At 38.8% G+C, this 21482-nt stretch overlaps 1 protein-coding gene across 1 annotated transcript in view; it reads right to left on the bottom strand.

Moving 5' to 3' along the window:
* The window catches only part of lrpprc (leucine-rich pentatricopeptide repeat containing), a 131170-nt gene that overhangs the window by 93604 nt on the left and 16084 nt on the right, over window positions 1-21482 (bottom strand). Inside the window, exons 4-9 of the mRNA XM_060831374.1 lie at window positions 18225-18346; window positions 17743-17801; window positions 12282-12368; window positions 3204-3330; window positions 2157-2301; window positions 499-656 (exon numbers count right to left, since the gene is read on the bottom strand). Of these exons, the coding sequence (XP_060687357.1) occupies window positions 499-656; window positions 2157-2301; window positions 3204-3330; window positions 12282-12368; window positions 17743-17801; window positions 18225-18346 (698 nt within the window). The remainder of the gene's footprint in view (window positions 1-498; window positions 657-2156; window positions 2302-3203; window positions 3331-12281; window positions 12369-17742; window positions 17802-18224; window positions 18347-21482) is intronic.

The raw sequence follows: 21482 nt of genomic DNA on the forward strand, positions 1-21482 counted from the left end.
ACCATCCTCTCCATATTTCTGATTGAAAAAGTTTGCAAATGCTCTAGCCTAGTTGTTGGCACTGTTATGCTGAGCTCCCTATCATGAGATTGGGTATATTTTAGGCGTTAACTGTCCACACCATTCATAACTGGATATGGCAGAACTACAGGGTTTAAGTCTGATCCATTGGTTGAGAAATCACTTAGCACAATCATTTATTGGTTTTGTATGCAAACAGGCCTGTGCCATTGCTTCACTATGTTCATGTTTCATTTTTAGTTCTAGATGGTATGCCTTCCTGCACTCTTCACTGAGCCAGCATTGCCCACCCTGTTTAATGACAGTGCTGGAGTGGGGGATATTCTGGCCTATGAATTTACAGATTATGGTTAAATACAATTCTACTGATGATCAACAGCACCTCACTGATACTTTATCACCAAGTTTTTTGAACATATAATAATTTTGATTTGATATCTGATTATTATGGGAGTATCATCCGTTACTTTGTCTTACCGTGTCTTGATTAGTACAGTGCCGGATGAAAAAGTTACCAAGGTCGAATGAATCGCCATTTTCGTTCTCAGACTGAAATGTAGGAAAAGTTTTCAACACTTGGAAAGCAGTTTCTTCCCAACCTTGTGTAATCAAGCTCAAACATAGATTCATTGCATCTGCAACAATCAACAAATCAGAAAATAAGCCAAACTGTGACAATTATTCCACTATAACAAAAAGATTGTAATTATGAAATATAATTCTTAATCAACATTTAAATATGATAGGCCTACAGATGAAAAGTCTGCTCAGCTACTATTTGATGTTTTACTGTGCTTGATCTCATAAAAATGTATTAAGTATTGTAATCCAACAACAGATTCATAAACATTAATTGAAGTTTACAATTTAAAAAAATCTGCTACCGGAAAAAGGTGTGTTCAATGTTAGGTTAAGAGAAATTTTGAGAAATCCTATGTTTTGAAATAGATCAATAACTGCAGGAACAAAAATGAAAAAAAATGATTAAAATTTCACAATTTATTTTGTGAACCATGTAAATGATTTAAATTGTGGATAATCTCAAATGAAGAGAGAAACTGCCGACATATTCTAGATTAAGTGTTATGTTTAAAAAATTCACTCGCAGGGATGTCATAGTGGCTCAGTGGTGAGCACTGCTGCCTCACAGTGCCATAGACCTGGGTTCACTTCCACCACTTGGGCAACTGTCTGCATGGAATATGCACAATCTCCTTGCGTCTGCGCAGGTTTCCTACCACAGTCTAAAGATGTGCAGATTAGATGGATTTGGCAATGCTGAAGTTGCCCAGAGTCTCCAGGGATGTGTAGGATGGATGGCTTAGTAATGAGAAATTCGGTGTTACAGGGGTAGGGATTGGGAATTGGGTCTGGTTGGTATGCTCTTCGGACACTATGTGTGGACTCGATGGGCTGAATATCCTGCTTCCACACTAAAAAGATTCGATGATATGATTCTAAGATTATTCTGTGCTCTCATTTAATCCTTCACAACTACTGTAAAAGTCTTGAAATAGAGTGCGAGAAGATCCATAGTTTCATTCATTGTGTCAATGAAGCAGAACTTAATATAACATGAAATTAAACACATAACTTTGTTTCTAGTTTGTCCAAAATCAGAAGGCATTGCAACCAATGGACATTCTTAACATTCCAAAAGAATGGTTACTGTCCTTAAAGAATCCAAGCAGAGATATCAGATGCTAATAACTTGTATTATTTTGACCATTTGCAGCTTTCCTCACTGCATCTCCCTAAATAGTTAGAATATTAAATATGGAACACAACTCCTTAGATTACTGCGATAACAAAAAGCTGGTATTTTAGCAATTAATGCTTAAGTACAGGATAAGGAGATTTTTAGTCTCATGTTCATTTAGACTTGCCCAAAAACTTACATTTTACAAGCTTGTCATTTGCCATGGCTTATGCTAATAGAAAAACAATAAATAGGATAATACAGTACTTTTCACCCATATAAATAGAAACAAAATTAGTTTTTACTTAGCAGGCTTTTTCCAGTTTGAATGTGTTCTACACTGTCTAAGTCAAATTTCAAGAATCCTGAAGTGAATAAGATTTGAGAAATCACAACTGAAAACCATGTATATGCACAACACTAGTGTAGAACTCGCCTGGTACATATCCCCTGTCATGTCTCATCCGCTCCACAATATCCTGAACATATTGTGGATAGCCAGACTTGGCCAGGCTGAAAATGATTTGCATCAAGTCCCTGTCCATCAGGCTGGCATCTGTCTTTTCAACTTTCTCCAGTGTCTATCAACAAGAGAAAGATTAAGCACACAAAAATAGACTTTACATTCAAATCACAAATATCTTCAGGCTGTGCATAGACAATTCTTTTTCGCTTTCAACACCTTTTAATCTTGTTCCTTGTCCCAAACTTGTCACAATCTGTTCTTTTAAGCTTTACCCTACCAATTGCTGATCGTGTACCATCTGAATAAACAATTTATAGAGTTTAAATTTAGTAAATAAGTTTGGAGATTGAAACATTTATTTTCCATGGCATATACGGATATATTTACTTACATATAAAATTTATAACCTGAATTTATGGGACTTCTTATAAAAGGTCACTTCAAAAATAAACAGAAATACTGAATTTGAAAATCTGAACTTTTACTTCCTCCTACTTTTGTAGTCTCAGTCAAACTAATTTTTATTGCAATCATTTGTTACCTGATGTCATCTAAGAAGGAGACAGAAAACAGCAAACCATAAATAATGGCATTCTGTAGAATGCATACGAGAAATTTTATACATACCACAAACCAAATGGCAATTTTTAAAGCTTTCATGGAAATGCATAATTAAATAAAAGACACTTGGCGATAGAAGTTGCATAAACTTACAGAAGTTTACAAAGTTACAGAAGCATCATAAACTAAATTCTAGCATGCTTACACTCAAAAGACCCCAATAGTGTTTGGTTTTCATTATTTTGAACAGCGACAACTTCAAAAATATGACTTTTGACAAATGACTAAACAGTACAAATAAAAACAAACTGTTGCAGCAAATCAAACTTTCGTCTATTCACATAATTTCAGGATTTTTGCATAAAACTTAATTCCCAAGAATAGGTAATGTTTCTACATAAATTTCTATTGCAATTAAGTTGAACTTGAACAAAAGCAGATGCTGCCCAGTTTTACCTGTTTCACATTCTCAATATCTCCCTTTTCAGCATATGCATTCAGCAGTGCAACATAGGTATCCGGACCAGGCTCAATTCCTGCACCACTCATCACAGTTAGAATGCCCTCTGCATTTTCCATGTCACTGAAATAAAATTTAAGAGTTAAAGCACCACACAGATAAAACACAAGATGTAGAAGCAGAAATAGGTGATCCAGCCTATCAAAACTATTCCACCATTCATCGAGATCATGGCAGATCTGATAATCCTCATCTCCACTTTCTTGCAATTTTCCTATAAGCCTTGATTCCCTTAAATGATCAAGAATCCACATATCTCAGCCTACTGAACTATAATTACCAATCCAGCCTCAATAGCCTTCCAAAGGTACACAACCTTCTGAGAGAAGAAATGCCTCAGCTGTCTTAAATGTGCAACCCCTTATTCTGACATCTACTGTGCATTGTAACAGACGCTATGCAGCTCAGTTAAAACTGAACAATGGAGATATCCAACAATCAATACTATACTTGTTCAGAATAAATACAAAGTATCTGAAGCATTCGTACACTGGCATATTTTATATTGTCTGAGCACTTGTCCTCCAGATACATCTCAAGTACTCAAAGTACCATAAATCACTTTTAAATGCAGACACTGGTATGATGCAGCTAACGGTTTTAGCCAAATTGCACATGAAAACCAATCAATTAGAAAACTTTAATGTTCACTATTTATTTATTTACCATGGTTGGTAGAGGGAAGAAAGTTGACAAAGAATAATGGTCAGGGCATACTATTCTTCTTGGAATGAGATCATAAACATCCATTTGAATCACAGCAAATGGATATACTGAATTTCACAATCCAAGAACACAGCCTTTAATCAGCACTGCAATGGATAATCAAACAAAATTTAGAAATGAAGTTTAAAAATGGGGATGAAACCTTTAAATTTCTAGTTCAAAAACAAGGTGGCAACGAAGTGAAAAAAAATTCATGCTACAGACCTTTCTTGTGAGTAACAAGACAACAATGAAATAGGTATCAAGATATGGTCATATGCCAGACAGCTCAATTAAATTACCCATGCAAAGTGGTCATGTTGAAGTTATTGACTAAATACAGAAGGATTGAACAAAAGATCCACTAAAGATGCTTCCCAGCTCTACTTCATCAATGTACAATGGGGCAACAATGAAACTGGACAAAATAAAGTTTGGGCAAGATGTAGACAAGATGTACAAGAGCCAGATCGGACTCCAGTACTTGTTGAAACATACTTGAAATCTTGCTAAAATAACACAAATATAAAATATTATTGTATTACTCAGAGTAGCAGGAGCATGGAACACACTGCCTGCAACAGTTGGTAGATTCGCCAACTTTTAGGGTACTTAAATGGTCATTGGATCGGCATATGAACGAGAATAGAATAGTGTAGGCTAGATGGGCTTCAGATCGGTTCCATGGGGCAGCACAACACTGAAGAGCCTGTACTGTGCTGCAATGTCCTATGCTCTTTTAATAAAATCAGACAAGATGTAAATCAAATCAAGTTTGTAATAAAATTACAAAATAAATTTACTGAAACAGAGTTGCGCAAAGGAGACGGGTCTATCCGAAATTAGTCATATTAAAATACAAGAAAACATGACCAAAACAGTTCAGACTTGAGGTTCATGACATTACCTGTCCTTTTATCAAAGAAAAGGCACACAAGGGAAGACAGTACTGTTGAATGTTTACAATTACATGCACTATACACATGCACTAAACCACCTTAATCATAGTTAAACAAATCCTAACATTGTTGTTTCCATTATGAAAACCTGCAATCTGATGCAGGTCTTGTGCAGCAATTATTTATATCATAGAGTCATAGAGATAAACAGCACAGAAACAACTTTTGGTCCAACCAGATTTCCCAAAATAAATCCAGTCTCATATGCGAGCACTTGGCCCATATCTCTCTAAACCCTTTCCATTCATATACCCATCCAACCTCCACCACTTCCTGGGGCACCTCATTTCATACACGCACCACACTCTCATTAAAAAGTTGCTCCGTAAGTCTATTTTATATCTTTTCCCTCTCACCTTAAACCTATGCCCTCTAGTTTTGGACTCCCCTACCCCAGGGAAAAGACCTTGTCTATCGACCCTATCCATGCCCCTCATGATTTTATAAACCTCTGTAAGGTCACCCCTCAGCCTCCAACGCTCCAGAGACAACAGCCCCAGACTATTCAGCCTCCGTATACCTCAAACCCTTCAACCTTGGTAAGATCCTTGCAAGTCTTTTCTGAACCCTTTCAAGTTTCACATCCTTCCGAAAGCAGGGAGACCAGAATTGAATGCAATATTCCCAAAGTGACCTAAACAATATACTGTACAGCCACAACATGACCTCCCAACTCCTACACTTAATGCACTGACCAATAAAGTCAAGCATACCAAATGTCTTCTTCACTATCCTATCTACCTGCAACTACGAAGCTGCACTCCAAGGTCTCTTTGTTCAGCAACACTCCCCAGCACCTTATCATTAAGTGTATAGGTCCTGCACTGATGTGTTTTTCCAAAATACAGCACCTCATGGATCTAAATTCAACTCCATCTGCCACTCCTCGGCTTTTTGACCGATCTGGTGAAAGTCCCATTGCACTCCGAGGTAACCTTCTTCACTATCTACCACAGCTGTAATTTTGGTGTCATCTACAAACTTACCAACCAAATCTCCTGTGTTCACATCCAAATCGCTTACATAAATCACGAAAAGCAGTGGCCCTAGCACTGACCCTTGTGGCATACCACTGCTTACAGGCCTCCAATCTGAAAAGCAAGCATTCACCACCTACCTTTGTCTTCTACCTTCAAGCCAGTTCTGTAGCTGAATAACTAGTTCTTCCTCTGTTCCACGTGATCTAACATGGTAAACAGTCTCCCATGGGCAACATTGTCGATCACCTTACTGAAGTCTATATAGATCACACCCACCGCTCTGCCCTTATCAATCCTTTTTGTTACAACTTCAAAAAACTCAATCAAGTTCATGAGACACAATTTCCCACACACAAGGGCATGTTGACTATCCCTGAACGGTCCTTGCCTTGTAAATCCTGTCCCTCAGGATTCTCTCAAACAACTTGTCTACCACCAATGTCAGGCTCACCGGTCTGTAGTTCCCTAGTTTTTCCTTGTTCATTATTTACAACAATCACTTCACTTAGGAATACGATTCAAGATTGAAATTACTTGTGCTCCACTTTCATTGTTAATCATACATTCTGAAGTCAAGGAGTGTCATTGTCATCTGACAGACAAACCGCTCAGTATCTAACATTAACAAAAATCTTACATGCATCAGATTATATAGGATATTATGATTCCAGCTAATGCTAACAATGGACAAAACAGATGCTAGAATGAAACCTAGCTTGAGACACCCTAATTTGTTTTTGTAGATGATTAACATTTTGGTTAGTCCCTAAAGCATATTCAAAACCCTACAGATGTTCTTAAACAACAGAGCATAAGCTTATTACATAAAAGAAAAACAAGTCAAGCAACATTAACAGAAATGTTTGAAGATCTATTCATAAAAACAGCAAAGTTTCAACCTTTTTCATACCACCCAACAGTCTTGATCCCAAAGAAATATCACTCCTGTCTCAGCTTTATAACTCTTAACTGTCATTATTTCTCTTGAATCATTGAGACAACTTTATGTTTCCTTTCAAAATCCAATGACATGAATCTCTTAATTCTGTTGGACTTAGCAAAACCATCCAACACTTTCAACAAATATTTTCATAGAACTGACAAGCTCTTCGGTAATAAAATTGAACTTCTAAAAATGATTTCTTACATATAAAATCACAACACAAGAACACAAAAACAAGCTATTTAGTCCAACCAGTCTATACTTTTGTTAATTCTTCACTCAATCCTCTCCCACCTTTCCTCATTGAAATTGGTCAGCATTACCATCTATTCCCTTCTTTTTGATATACTTGCCCAATTTCACATTAAGTACTTCTGTGCTTAAAGCCTTCCTAATATTGCTGAGTTGCACATTCTCACGTTTCTTTGGGTGAAGTAATTTCCTGAAATATTTCATTGGATCTCTTTGTGATTGTCTTGTCCTGACAGGCTCCCGTTGTGCTTTCCCCCCTCGAGGGAATCCAAGCCTTTCATAATTTTTAAGACCTTCATTAAGTCACCACTAGAGAATTTTATTTTAAGAAAAAGAGACCCTCCTTCTCAATCATTTCCTGATAAATGTACATCTATGCATTCCTGTGCATCCGCCCCTCCAGTTCCTTATATTCCTTTTACAAGTTGGTTTAGTTAGCTTTATTCACGATGTCTGGTTTGCAATACAGAATAATGCCAACAGTGTGGGTTCATTTCTACACTGGGTTGAGTTTACAATGAAGAACTCTCCTTCTCAACCTCTACCGCTCCCTGAGCTATGGTGACTCTCAAATCAAATCACCTCCAGTTGTCTCTCTGAATTGAGACAGCTGCACTATCGTCCAGGAGGACAATGGTGACTTTACCTTTCATTCTTTTCACAATATGGTAACCAGAATTGCACACAGTACTCTAAGTTTCTTTGACCAAGGTTCAATACAGGTTTAACACAACTTTGTAACTTCACAATCCCAGCCTTCTGGAAGAACAAAAACTTGGTAATTGATTTGCTTTTTTTTTGTGGGCCTCACAAACAAATGTTACACTTTCTAGTCAATGGTGTATTTGTAATTTACGAACCCTATGCCCCACATAGACTTGCACTGCGCAAGTGTTATGAAATGGCAGTGAACCCTTCTGTTAAATAAACCAAATATCCAGAAAGGCTCACCTCGCCTCATAATCTGTTAAAATAAGAGTGACAGAGCACTCCCAAATTCAACTATTTAAAGGAAATAATGGCAATTTTTTTTAACACTAAAAGTGAACATTCAACAGATGTTACACCTTCAAATCCCCCTTTCTCTTAACTGCTTATTACCTGCTTCCAACTCTATAACAATATGCTGTTCCAATAAGACACTCATTAAAATTACATCAACTTAATTTCAAAACCACACAGCCGGGTCATGTTCTGTGACTTGACACTTCCAGCTGAATTCCCTGAATTGTATTCTTTCTTTTTACAGTGAGTTCATATGAAAAGGAACCTTTGATAGGGAGTATTTCCTAATATCTTGGGTCTCTCTCAATAGCAGTTGCTCTGTCTCCAATTCTCAAAATGTCTGTAATTTTATATTCCCAACATCGGATTTTCTCATTGCTTTGATGTTCGCAAAACAATAAATTCAAACTCAATTGGGTTTTAGTATCCTGGGACATAATTTGAAGTGATTGGTTAAATTCAAATTGTTGTCAAAACAGCAACCAAAACTCAGGTATCCATTTCACGGCCTCAATTTTCCAATACATTGAGGCTGATATCTAGTCATACATACAGGTGCTTGTAACTCCTCAGTTCAGAACAGCATTCACTCTCTCAAAGGTACCGTACACATCCTCAAATTCATAACATCAAGTCATCTGACTTGCCTATTCTCCCCACCAAAATATATTATTTCACATTTATCTGTGTTGAATTAAATTTGTTACTTATTTGTCCATTATGCAACATTATTAATTGTCCTTCCTAGTAATTTATTATCAGCCTCCTCCTATTAAGTGTGGTGCTGGAAAAGCACAGTAGGTGAGGCAGCCTCTAAGCAGCAGGAAAGTCTACATTTCAGGTATAAGTCCTTCGCGTCAACTCTCCTGCTCCTCGAATACTACCTGAACTGCTGTGCTTTTCCAGTGCCACACTTTTTGAATCTGATCTCCAGCATCTGCAGTGCTCACTTTCGCCTGCTCAGTATTGATCATCACATTCCCAATTTGGTTTCATCTGTAAATTCAGAAATAAATTGCGCTATCACAGGTAGTTTTTTTTAAAAAAACATTTCCTTCTATTTGCCAGAGATCAAATAAGTTACTCTATGCAGTTCTGTATTTTCTTAGTTCACAGAGATCAAGTCAATTTGAATAACACAAGGACAATTGAGAATTAAAAAAATGAAGGTTACTTTATTTTGCAACAGTTGACCCAGATGTTGACCAGAATGTGAAGTCTCACTCATGCAACTTGTTTACACTAACACACAAAAAAACTAAACATAGGCAGATGACAAAACAGAAATTAAAAATGTTGATAGTAAATAAAAATGTAATTTCAATCAATCAATCTCTTTTGGTGCAAGCCTCGTGTTTCTCAGTAACGTTTTAATTAGACTGAAGTGAAGGTCTTCAAAATAGAGCAATTTTTGGAGGTTACAACAGTTCCTTTAGCCCACTTGCCCAGAATTAATTTTTGCAGAAGAGCTTGAACATGAAACAGGTTAGGGAGAGAGAGAACCTCTTATTCTCTTCTGTCGTACTAAGATTCAGCACTTCAACTATTCAGATGGCCTTGAATGGTGGAATTGCTTTCAGACAGAATTCTGTCCAGGAACAGTTTGAACTTTTCTGCTCTAAGTTTCTTCAGAGCACAAAGGTGGCCTCACTATACACGTGACAAGTCATGGTCCGAGAAAGGTATTGTAGTAATTCGAAGAGCAATCTCATTATCTTTCTGAGTTTTAGATAACCTATTCCTTTGTTTTCAACAAAGTAAAGCTAGACTCTGACAATCAAAGTGGCGAACAACTTGGTTCATCCCAACCAAAATAACGGTGTTTCAATCAAATGATTCTGTCTCCCAATCTATGGGCCATGACTTGATGATGTCTTGATCACTGGATTCTAGACCAGTAAAATAGACACTATATTACTGTAACTATGTTTAATTTATAGAGTCATAGAGTCATGGAGATGTACAGCATGGAAACAGACCCTTCGGTCCAACCCATCCAGATATCCCAACCCAATCTAGTCCCACCTGCCAGCACCCGTCCCATATCCCTCCAAACCCTTCTTATTCATATAGCCATCCAATTTTAAATGTTACAATTGTACCAGCCTCCACCATTTCCTCTTGCAGCTCAATCCATACGCATACCACCCTCTGTATGCAAAAATTGCCCCTTAGGTGTCTTATATTTCTCCCCTCTCACCCTAAACCTATGCCCTCTAATTCTGGACTCCCCGACCCCAGGGAAAAGACTTTGCCAATTACCCTATCCATGCCCCTCATAATTTTGTAAACCTCTATAAGGTCACCCCTCAGCTTCCAAAAGCTCCAGGGAAAACAGCCCCAGCTTGTTCAGCCTCTCCCTATAGCTCAAATCCTCCAACCCTGGCAACATTATAGTAAATCTTTTCTTTCAAGTTTCACAACATCTTTCTGATAGGAAGGAGACCAGAATTGCACGCAGTATTCCAACAGTGGCCTAACCAATGTCCTGTACAGCCACAACATGACCTCCCAACTCCTGTACTCAATACTCTGACCAATAAAGGAAAGCATACCAAACACCTTCTTCACTATCCTATCTACCTGCGACTCCACTTTCAAGGAGCTATGAACCTGCACTCCAAGGTCTCTTTGTTCAGCAACACTCCCCAGGACCTTACCATTAAGTGAATAAGTGTTTTCCCAAAATGCAGCACCTCGCATTTATCTGAATTAAACCCCATCTGCCACTTCTCAGCCCATTGGCCCATCTGGTCAAGATCCTGTTGTAGTCTGAGGTAACCCTTTTCGCTGTCCACTACACCTCCAATTTTGGTGTCATCTGCAAACTGACTAACTTTACTTCTTACGCTCGCATCCAAATCATTTATGTAAATGTCAAAAAATAGAGGACCCAGCACCGATCCTTGTGGCACTCCACTGGTCACAGGCCTCCAGTCTGAAAAACAACCCTCCACCACCACCCTCTGTCTTCTACCTTTGAGCCAGTTCTGTATCCAAATGGCTAGTTCTCCCTGTATTCCATGAGATCTAACCTTGCTAATCAGTCTCCCATGGGGAAACCTGTCGAACGCCTTACTGAAGTCCATATAGGTCACATCTACCGCTCTGCCCTCAACAATCCTCTTTGTTACTTCTTTAAAAAACTCAATCAGGTTTGTAAGACGTGATTTCCCACACAGAAAACCATGCTGACTATCCCTAATCAGTCCTTGCCTTTCCAAATACATGTACATACTGTCCCTCAGGATTCCCTCCAAAAACGTGCCCACCACCAATGTCAGGTTCACCGGTCTATAGTTCCCTGGCTTGTCCTTACCACCCTTCTTAAAACAGTGGCACCACGTTAGCCAACCTCCAGTCTTCTGGCACCTCACCTGATGATAAAAATATCTCAGCATGAAGCCCAGCAATCACTTCTCTAGCTTCCCACAGAGTTCTCGGGTACACCTGATCAGGTCCTGGGGATTTATTCACCTTTACCCGTTTCAAGACATCCAGCACTTCCTCCTCTGTAATCTGGACATTTTGCAAGATGTCACCATCTATTTCCCTACAGTCTCTATCTTCCATATCCTTTTCAACAGTAAATACTGAGGCAAAATACTCATTTAGTATCTCCCCCATCTCCTGCGGCTCCACACAAAGGCCGCCTTGTTGATCGTTGAGGGGCCCTATTCTCTCCCTAGTTACCCTTTTGTCCTTAACGTATTTGTAAAAACCCTTTGGGTTCTCCTTAATTCTATTTGCCAAAGCCATCTCATGTCCTCTTTTTGCCCTCCTGATTTCCCTCTTAAGTATACTCCTACTGTCTTTATACTCTAAGGATTCACTCAATCTATCCTGTCTGTACCTGACATATGCTTCCTTCTCTTTCTGAACCAAACCCTCAATTTCTTTAGTCATCCAGCATTCCCTATACCTACCAGCCTTTCCTTTCACCCTAACAGGAATATACTTTCTCTGGATTCTCGTTATCTCATTTCTGAAGGCTTCCCATTTTCCAGCCGTCCCTATACTTGTGACTATCTGCCCCCAATCAGCTTTCGAAAGTTCTTGCCTAATACCATCAAAATTTACAAAGAGTTACAGAAAAAGAGCACACCATCCAAAACATGAAACATATTAAGCAATATACCTTTGAAAACTTCACTGCAGCACATTACTTACCCAGCCCGTGCATGTCCTGTCACCAGGGAATTAAACACCACTTCTGTAATTGGTAGGTCCTTACTTTTCATAAAGCCGAGGATTTTACTAAAAGCCAACAGTATGAATTCATCAATAAAATGTTAACAATACTTTACTTTAGACTCTAACAAAAAAATTAAAAGATCGCGAATGTGCTCAAGAGTTAAATGCCCAAACTTTGCATCTAACTATTTCCACTGACAATAGATCCATTCAACATAAATACTATAAAATGAATATATATTATTTAATAAATGCATATGCATGCATGCACACACAAACATTCATCACGTGTTTTGTCATTGTTGTTCTTTCTCTTTTCTAAATGCCACATATAATTCAAGTGATAAATACATGTGAAAACAATGGTGTTTCACGCAAATTTGCAAACTAAATGTTAAAAATGCTTTAAGATTTCATGTTTAGATTTAATACTGGCAGCATATCCAAACTGTTACCACTTTATTCTCTTCAAATCATGACCACATAACTATTCAACTTCTACTCAGCTTGGGAAGTCATTGCCTGGCAACTACTGCAATCATTGTTTGATTATTATCTAAATTGTGTCACCTAAATTAAAAAAAAATCAAAGCGGGCCGGGAGGAGCCTGTCAGTACGTGGAGTGGGTAGGGCCAGGCAACTGATAGCGTTTTCGCAGGAAAGCCGATATAGGTCAGGCTGGTCAATATGTGCAGAGGCTGATGGCAGCCCGTAGGAAGGCCAACGGGGGGTGGACCGGTCAGTACGCAGGGAAGTTGGGAGCCAGACAATTAATGGCCCGTCCGCAGAAACACTGGCCTAGAGAATGGGTTAGTGAATACATGGGGCAGCCGGGTGCTAGAAGGCCAAAAGCAGGAAAGCAGGTCGGGGGTGGTTTGGTTAATAAGCGGGGTGACTAGGTGCCAGTGGCCGACGTCCATCCCGGAAGGAAGCGGGCTGGGGACAGTCAGTCAGTATGCAGGGCAGCCGGAGACTGGATGGCCAACAGCTAGACTATCGGGCTAGTCTGGTCAGTACGCTGAGTGACTGGGAGCTGGGTGGTCGATGACCAGCCTGGTAGAAAGCACGCCTGGGGAGGGTTGGTCAGCATGTAGGGTGGCCAGAAACCGGAATGCCGACGACTGTCCTGCAGGAAGGCTAGCCAAAGATTAGTACGTGGTGTGGATGGGTATCAGCTGTCTTTTTTACAGCTATATTGGGTCTGTGCTGTATGCACTGTCTTATCTGTGTTTGCTACTGTTGTCTTTCTGATAAATAAAAGGGGGATTTGAGGTTTGTCCTCACCTCCCTGAAAACTGGTTGAACAAAGGGGTTTGGCTTTGCTGCCCTTTCCCCTGTATATAGTACTTTTTTTGTGAACAGCTGTTCTGTCAACTGTGTTTAATTTTATTGAACAGTACAAAATAATCTAAAGATGAAATGCCAGCTCAGATAATGCATTATATTAGATTAGATTAGATTAGATTCCCTACAGTGTCCAAGTCCAAACCGACCCTCCGAGGAGTAACCCACTCAGACCCATTTCCTTCTGACCATTGCACATAACACTATGGGCAATTTATAATGGCCAATTGTCCCGACCTGCACATCTTTGGACTGTGGAAGGAAACTGGAGCACCCGGAGAAAACCCACACAGACACAAGCAAAACGTGCAAACTCCACACAGACAGTCGCCAGAGGCTGGGATCGAACCTGGGTCCCTGAGGCAGCAGTGCTAACCACTGAGCCACAATGCCTCCTGTCATCTTCTTTAATAAAACCTTAGTTATCTCAAGAATGTGACTTCTGGGATTCTGGGAAAGAAATTCTGGGATTTGCATATTAATGAACCAAAAAGAAGAAAGATTGAACAGCAATCTAAATTTGTTCAATACATCATTTTAGTTGCATGACACTGTAATCTTTTGCTATAAATTCTGTGTCTTATGATCCTGTTTCACAGTTACCTCATGAAAGGGCAGCACTCCAAAAGCTAGTGCTTCCAAATAAACCTGGTGTTGAGATTTTTTTTAAACTTTGTCCACCCCAGTCCAACAGCAGCTCCTCCACATTCTTAAATCTGGTTATAGCAACCAATTAACTATTCTCATCCATTTTCTACCACTTTGCCCACAGCCTTTTAAGAACAGGAGGCGGCTATTCTGACACCCCAGCCTGTTCCACTAGTCAATGAGATAATGGCTGATCTATGTCTAATATCTCATATACCTGTTTTTGGACCATTTCCTTAAAAAGTTTTGCTGAAAAAAAATGTCCAGCTCAGATCTGAAGTTAACAATTGATCTGTATCTACTGCCGTTTGTGGAAAACAGTCCCAAACATTTACCAGCTCTTGTGTATAGAAATGCTTCCTAATATCTCTCCTGAATGGTTTGGCCATAATTCTCAGTCTCTGTCCCTTCGTTCTAGGATACCCAAGTAGGTGAAAGAGTTTATCTTGAGCTTCCCTCTCTTTTCCTGTCAATACTTTGAAGACTTCAATCAGATCACCCATCTTAATTCAAGTGAAAACAGGCCTAATTTATATAATCTCACCTCATAAACCCTGAAAACCAAATATTTTTGTAAACCAATATTGTACTGCCTCCAAAGCTCATATCCTTCCTTAGATGTGATGCCCAGATCTGCTCAAAGTACTTCAAATGGGCTCTAACCAGGGCTTTTTTTAAGTAATTGCAGCATAACTTGTACATCTTGGTGCTCCAGTCCTTTAAATATAAAGGCAAGCACTGCATTAGCTTTCTTGATTAGATTTTGCACCATATATGCTTTGGTTTCACAAATGTATATCAAAATACATCTTAAACGTTATGAGGGCTCCTGCCTCAACAGACAGTGAGTTCCAGATTCCCGACACACTCTGGGTAAAAAACGTTTGCTCACAACTCTTCTAAACCTTCTGGCTCTTAGTTTAAATCTATGCCCCATGGTCACTGATTCCTCCCACAAAGAAGAAAGTTTTTTTTTCCCCTGTCGACCCTATTTATGCCCCTCAATTTTGTACATCTCAATCATGTTGCCTCTCAATCTCCTCTACTGTAAGGAAAAAAAATTCCCAATCTATTCAAATTTCTTCATAACTAAAACGCTCCAGCCAAGGCACCCTATCCAGTGGAATCATATCCTCCCTACAATGTGGATTTCAGAACCTGTAAAATATACTTTATTTGTCACCTAACTAATGTTTCTTTACAGTTCCAACATAACCTCCCTGATTTTAAACTTGATGCCTCAAGTAAAAGACAAGGTTACCACATGCCTTTTCAATCATGTTATCCACCTATCCTGATACCTTAAAGAACTGGTATACATATACACCTCTGATTCTCAATGCTTCTCCGAATCTGACCATTCACTTATACCCTTGCATCATCTCATTTTCCACTGATCAGCGTCTGAACAGCCAGTTTATAAGTTTTCGCAATCTAAGACTTTTTCTCACAAAAACTGGTGCGGTGGTAAACTGTTTCATCTGTGAACTGACCCTCCTATTCAAATCCAAAAAATTGTTTATATAAACCACAACCAGCAAGGGCCCCAGCAACGACCCCTGTGGAACCCCAATGGATATAGACTTCCAGTCAGAAAATTCCCTCTCAAATCATCATCCTCTGCTTCTTGACACTCAGCCAATTGTGGATCCAATTTTGCCAAATTTCCTTGGAAGCAATGGGCTTTTACCTTTGCTATCAGTCTTACACAAAAGATTTTATCGAAAGTAAGACTTCAACATTTGCTGACAAGTCTATTATGTGGCACTTTACCAAAATGCCTTTTGTAAATCCATGCCCACAACATCAACCACATTACTCTACTCAAATATTTTTTGTTAGCTTAAAGAACACAATCCAACTCATTTAGCATAAATAACCTTAAACAAATTAATTCTAGCTCTCTTTAATGAATCTGTACTTGTCCAAATGCATGGATTACAAAATAAGTTCGGAGAGTACAACATGTCCAGTCCAATCTGCTTAACATTCGAGGTAGGAAAAGTAATGGACTCCTTAGAACATAGAACATAGAACAATACAGCACAGAACAGGCCCTTCGGCCCACGATGTTGTGTTGAACATCTATCCTAGATTAAGCACCCATCCATGTACCTATCCAATTGCCGCTTAAAGGTCGCCAATGATTCTGACTCTACCACTCCCACGGGCAGCGCATTCCATGCCCCCACCACTCTCTGGGTAAAGAACCCACCCCTGACATCTCCCCTATACCTTCCACCCTTCACCTTAAACTTATGTCCCCTCGTAATACTCTGTTGCACCCGGGGAAAAAGTTTCTGACTGTCTACTCTATCTATTCCTCTGATCATCTTATAAACCTCTATCAAGTCACCCCTCATCCTTTGCCGTTCCAACGAGAAAAGGCCAAGAACTCTCAACCTATCCTCTTACGACCTATTCTCCATTCCAGGCAACATCCCGGTAAATCTCCTCTGCACCCTCTCCAAAGCTTCCACATCTTTCCTAAAGTGAGGCGACCAGAACTGCACACAGTACTCCAAATGTGGCCTAACCAAAGTCCTGTACAGCTGCAACATCACTTCACGACTCTTGAATTCAATCCCTCTGCTAATGAACGCTAATACACCATAGGCCTTCTTACAAGCTCTATCCACCTGAGTGGCAACTTTCAAAGATCTATGTACATAGACCCCAAGATCCCTCTGCTCCTCCACCTGACTAAGAACTCTACCGTTAACCCTGTATTCCGCATTCTTATTTGTTCTCCCAAAATGGACAACCTCACACTTGGCAGGGTTGAACTCCATCTGCCACTCCTCAGCCCAGCTCTGCATCATATCTAAGTCCCTTTGCAAACGACAACAGCCCTCCTCACTGTCCACAACTCCACCAATCTTCGTATCATCTGCAAATTTACTGACCCACCCTTCGACTCCCTCATCCAAGTCATTAATAAAAATTACAAACAGCAGAGGACCCAGAACTGATCCCTGCGGAACTCCATTTACTAACAGAAAGAACAGAAGAACATGGAGTCATAGAGATGTACAACATGGAAACAGACCCTTCGGTCCAACCCGTCCATGCCGACCAGATATCCCAACCCAATCTAGTCCAACCTGCCAGCACCTAGCCCATATCCCTCCACACCTATCTACAGAAGCAAAATGCAACCAATGAATAGTTAGCAAGGGGAAATCTTGGTTGACCAAACCAATTGCCTTTTTGTGAAGTGTAAAGACAAAACATGGATGGTCATGCAATATATATGATTTATGTGGATTTTTAAAAAGGCTTTTGAAAAGATGCCTCACAATAGATAAATAATTCACTCATTTGGAGAGCCAGTGAAGACAGGTTCAGCTGCATGGCCTCCTTCTGTGCTGTAGCCATTCTCTGATAACGTGCATTCTGTAGTCACACTAATTACAGGACATGAATAATCTTTTAAAAACAATACCTTGCACCCTCAATATCTCCTTCATTACAATACGCTGTTATTAGTCTCTGGAAAGTAACCTGGATATTGAGAGGAAAAAAAGGACATTCAAGGATTTGCTTCATATATTTTATATAATAAAAATACTTCAATTTATCCTCAACTTCTAGATAAACATTAAATAACTTGAAAAGTTATATGCAATTCCAGCTGCAAAATCAAGTCAAAATATTTAAAATACATAAAATAGATTTAGTGTAATGCCAAACTATATAACAATCCAAAAAACTACAAAATAACAGATTTGTCATCATTTTAATCTGCGAAAGTTGACAGCGAGAACTCTCTAAATCCCTTTCAAACTGAAAACTGCAGTACGTGATAAAATATGATATTAAACTGCACATTTCAACACAGAAGTTCACAATTTTCAGCAATATGCTAAAGGTAAATAGAGAGACAATGAACTTTGAAACTCGGTGGTAAACAGGTAAATAACTTACTCGATTGGGTTGCACATTTGCAGATTCCATTTTTGCCAAAAAATCAGTTGGTGAAAACTTATGCTCATTCTGAAGGTAGACTTTCAATAACGCATTATAATGGCTCACATCATATGCAGCACCTGGATATCACAGATAATTGATCAGTAGAAGATCAGCACATTTGAACTCTTAGCTGTTGGTTATTATTCGATTGGCATAACTTGGAGAGTAAAACCACTGATTCTGGATTAAATTCAGCCCAAATTATATGAAAATCTTCAATCAGCAAGGAAGGTCACATACTTACGCTATCAGTTGAGTGGGCATGTATGCATACTGTAGTGGTTCTGTTCGCCGAGCTGGGAATTTGTGTTGCAGATATTTCGTCCCCTGTCTAGGTGACATCCTCAGTGCTTGGGAGCCTCCTGTGAAGCGCTTCTGTGATCTTTCCTCCGGCATTTGTAGTGGTATCACCACTACAAATGCCGGAGGTAAGATCACAGAAGCACTTCACAGGAGGCTCCCAAGCACTGACGATGTCACCTAGACAGGGGACGAAACGTCTGCAACACAAATTCCCAGCTAGGCGAACAGAACCACAACAACGAGCACCCAAGCTACAAATCTTCTCACAAACTATGTATACATACTATAAAATTGTCTTTAATTCAGCTCCAACTGGCAATCTCACTAATAAGGATACAGGCTTGTTTAGATGAGAAGTGGAAAAACATCAAAGTTATGTGCCTCTGATCCAAGTGCAGAGGAAGTTTTACAATGGATGTAGCTGTCTGCACTAAGTGGCATGCTTATAAGAACTTCACTCTCCAATTAACTGAGCTCATTGTTTCTCATAGCTCCAAGCAATAACAAGTCCACTGATGCTTTAAACTGAGTTTGTTAAGTCCTATGAAATGGGACCATAGATCATTTGTACAATATAACTGTTAGATCTAATTCTGAACATTAAACAGTTAAAATTTAATTAAAATAAAAGTATAAAATGCTGCAAATGCCCAGCAGGCTAAGTAGCACCTGTATAGAGAGAAAAAGGTTGCAGACCTGAAACATCAACTCTGTTTGTCTCTCAACACAGATGTTGCATAGCCAGAACATTTTCAGCATTTCATTTTCATTTCAGAATTCCGGAGCCAATCATACTCTGTTTTTCGGTTAACAATTGCTTTGATTATTGTTTCCATGTGTCCTGTAAGTCTTCAGGTTCCACAGACTACAAAAGCTGTCATGAGACTTGAAGTAAAAGGTTAACATGCATCATAGTGCAGGAATCTCAAATTCTTTATTGCAACAGTTGAGGGTGCTTATCTAGCTGTTGAACTTGCCTTGACCAGACATCCTAATGAAGTATTAGAAACACTCCCATGAGATTTTTAAAAATCTTTTCTTAAAAAACTACCCTTAGACAAGCTGGCTTTGAGTTCACTGTGTCAATGAAAGCAAAGGGTTAAGCAGCTATAGAAATTGTGAAATAAACGTGATCGTAAGTAATGTGTGACAGCATTTTATTGACAGAGTTTGAGACTAAACATCTTGTTGGTTCAGAAGCTTAATAAATCATAAAGCAAGTCAACAAATTACATGATTTATTCAATTCAAATTGGTGAAACGACCTGGATGGTTACAAAGTTTGCTTCTATGCCTTAGAAAGTATAGATGAATTATATAATCTATCTGCCACCTAGATTTTTCAAATTTACTTCGAAGTGTTTATGAATATAGTAACTTGCCTGGAGCTACTGCCATTTTCGATATAGTCACAGAAAGAAAATGGAAGCAATCTTTTAGCTTACTTGCGCATACACCGTAAAACAGGATAAATTCACAGCATCAATATTTCACATTTGTGAGATAATGAACAGACTTGTGACAATTGAAAATAGAGTATGTCACAACGATGTTTGGCTGTTACAAAGCAGAATAAATCTGCAAGACTGTGATTTTCACTGACCAAAGACTATGAAAATTCACAAAAGTGATGTATTGTGTCTAAAATATAAAAAATTGGATTTTTTATGAAAAGCAATGGTGAAGCTGACAGCACTCTTATTTCTTGTTGGCTAAATAGGATAGCAACTTCTGGCAGTACAACATGGAAATCTGGATGTTGCTGACCAATTCCTGACTATTCTTTAAAAAAAAGCACTATACCAGTATCAGAGATTCGGTACTGAAATCCAATTCCTAACCACAAGAACATTTCGGACCATAATATAGCTGAATTTTGGGGGTAACAGTGGAATAATGGAAATGCTATTAGACTAGTAAAACATAGGCTCAGGCTAATGCGCTCGAAACAGATTTATATTCCCCATTGCTGTTGGTGGAATTTGAATTTAATTACTAAATCTGCAATTAAAAGGTAGTCTAAGTAATGCTAACCATGAAACGATCAGATGTGATAAAAACCCAACAGCTCACAAACGTTCCTTAGGGAAGGAAATCTGCCATTGTTATCTGTCTGGTCTACAGAAATGAGATTCATTGTAGTGGAGGATTCTCAACTGCTTCCTGAAATAGCCAAACAGTGGTCACTCAGTTCAAACACAAGCAGGCAAGGGTCAAAAATTCTGCCCTTCCTGACAATGTTCATATCCCAACAAAGAATGAGTAAAAATACACTATCAAACCATCTTACTGGCACTGAAATTTTAATTTGACCTACGTGGAGACTCCATCTTTCAGAATATTTTATACGGAAAAAATTCTTTCCATCCCATATTACACTCACAATCCAACCTTTCTTCACCTCTCTATTTTACTTCCTACAGTTTAGATTTTCCAATCCGATTGCCTGAAGAGCCAAAATGTTGATTTCCTGAGTCCCACATATCAGAGCTACCAAAGTTTAATATCTATTTTCCTAAGTTGCAGGTCAAAAGCTGACAAAAAAAAATCCATCTAGTCAGAACAAATGGTAAAGCCAGTTCATTCACTGTTGACTGCAAAATTTGGGCTGATGTTGAATTCTCAAATCAAAAAATTAAAAAGGGAATTTTTTTTGTTTAGTAATGCCATGTATTCAATGAACCTCAACATTTTTGCGCAATAAGGAAGCTGTAAATAGGAATTTACAAGTAAAATTAAACATTGTTCTGTACTATATTTCTCTACATGGCTTCTAAATCTTTTCTCTTAATTAAAGATCAAATGCATAATAAATACGTTAACTGAAACTTTCCACCTTAACAATTATCTGAATAAAATATTGTACAACACCGTCTCAAAGATTAGTGGAGCCTGTTATAGCCAACTATC

The sequence above is a fragment of the Hemiscyllium ocellatum genome, chromosome 10, assembly GCF_020745735.1.
Source record: "Hemiscyllium ocellatum isolate sHemOce1 chromosome 10, sHemOce1.pat.X.cur, whole genome shotgun sequence".
NCBI lineage: Eukaryota > Metazoa > Chordata > Chondrichthyes > Orectolobiformes > Hemiscylliidae > Hemiscyllium > Hemiscyllium ocellatum.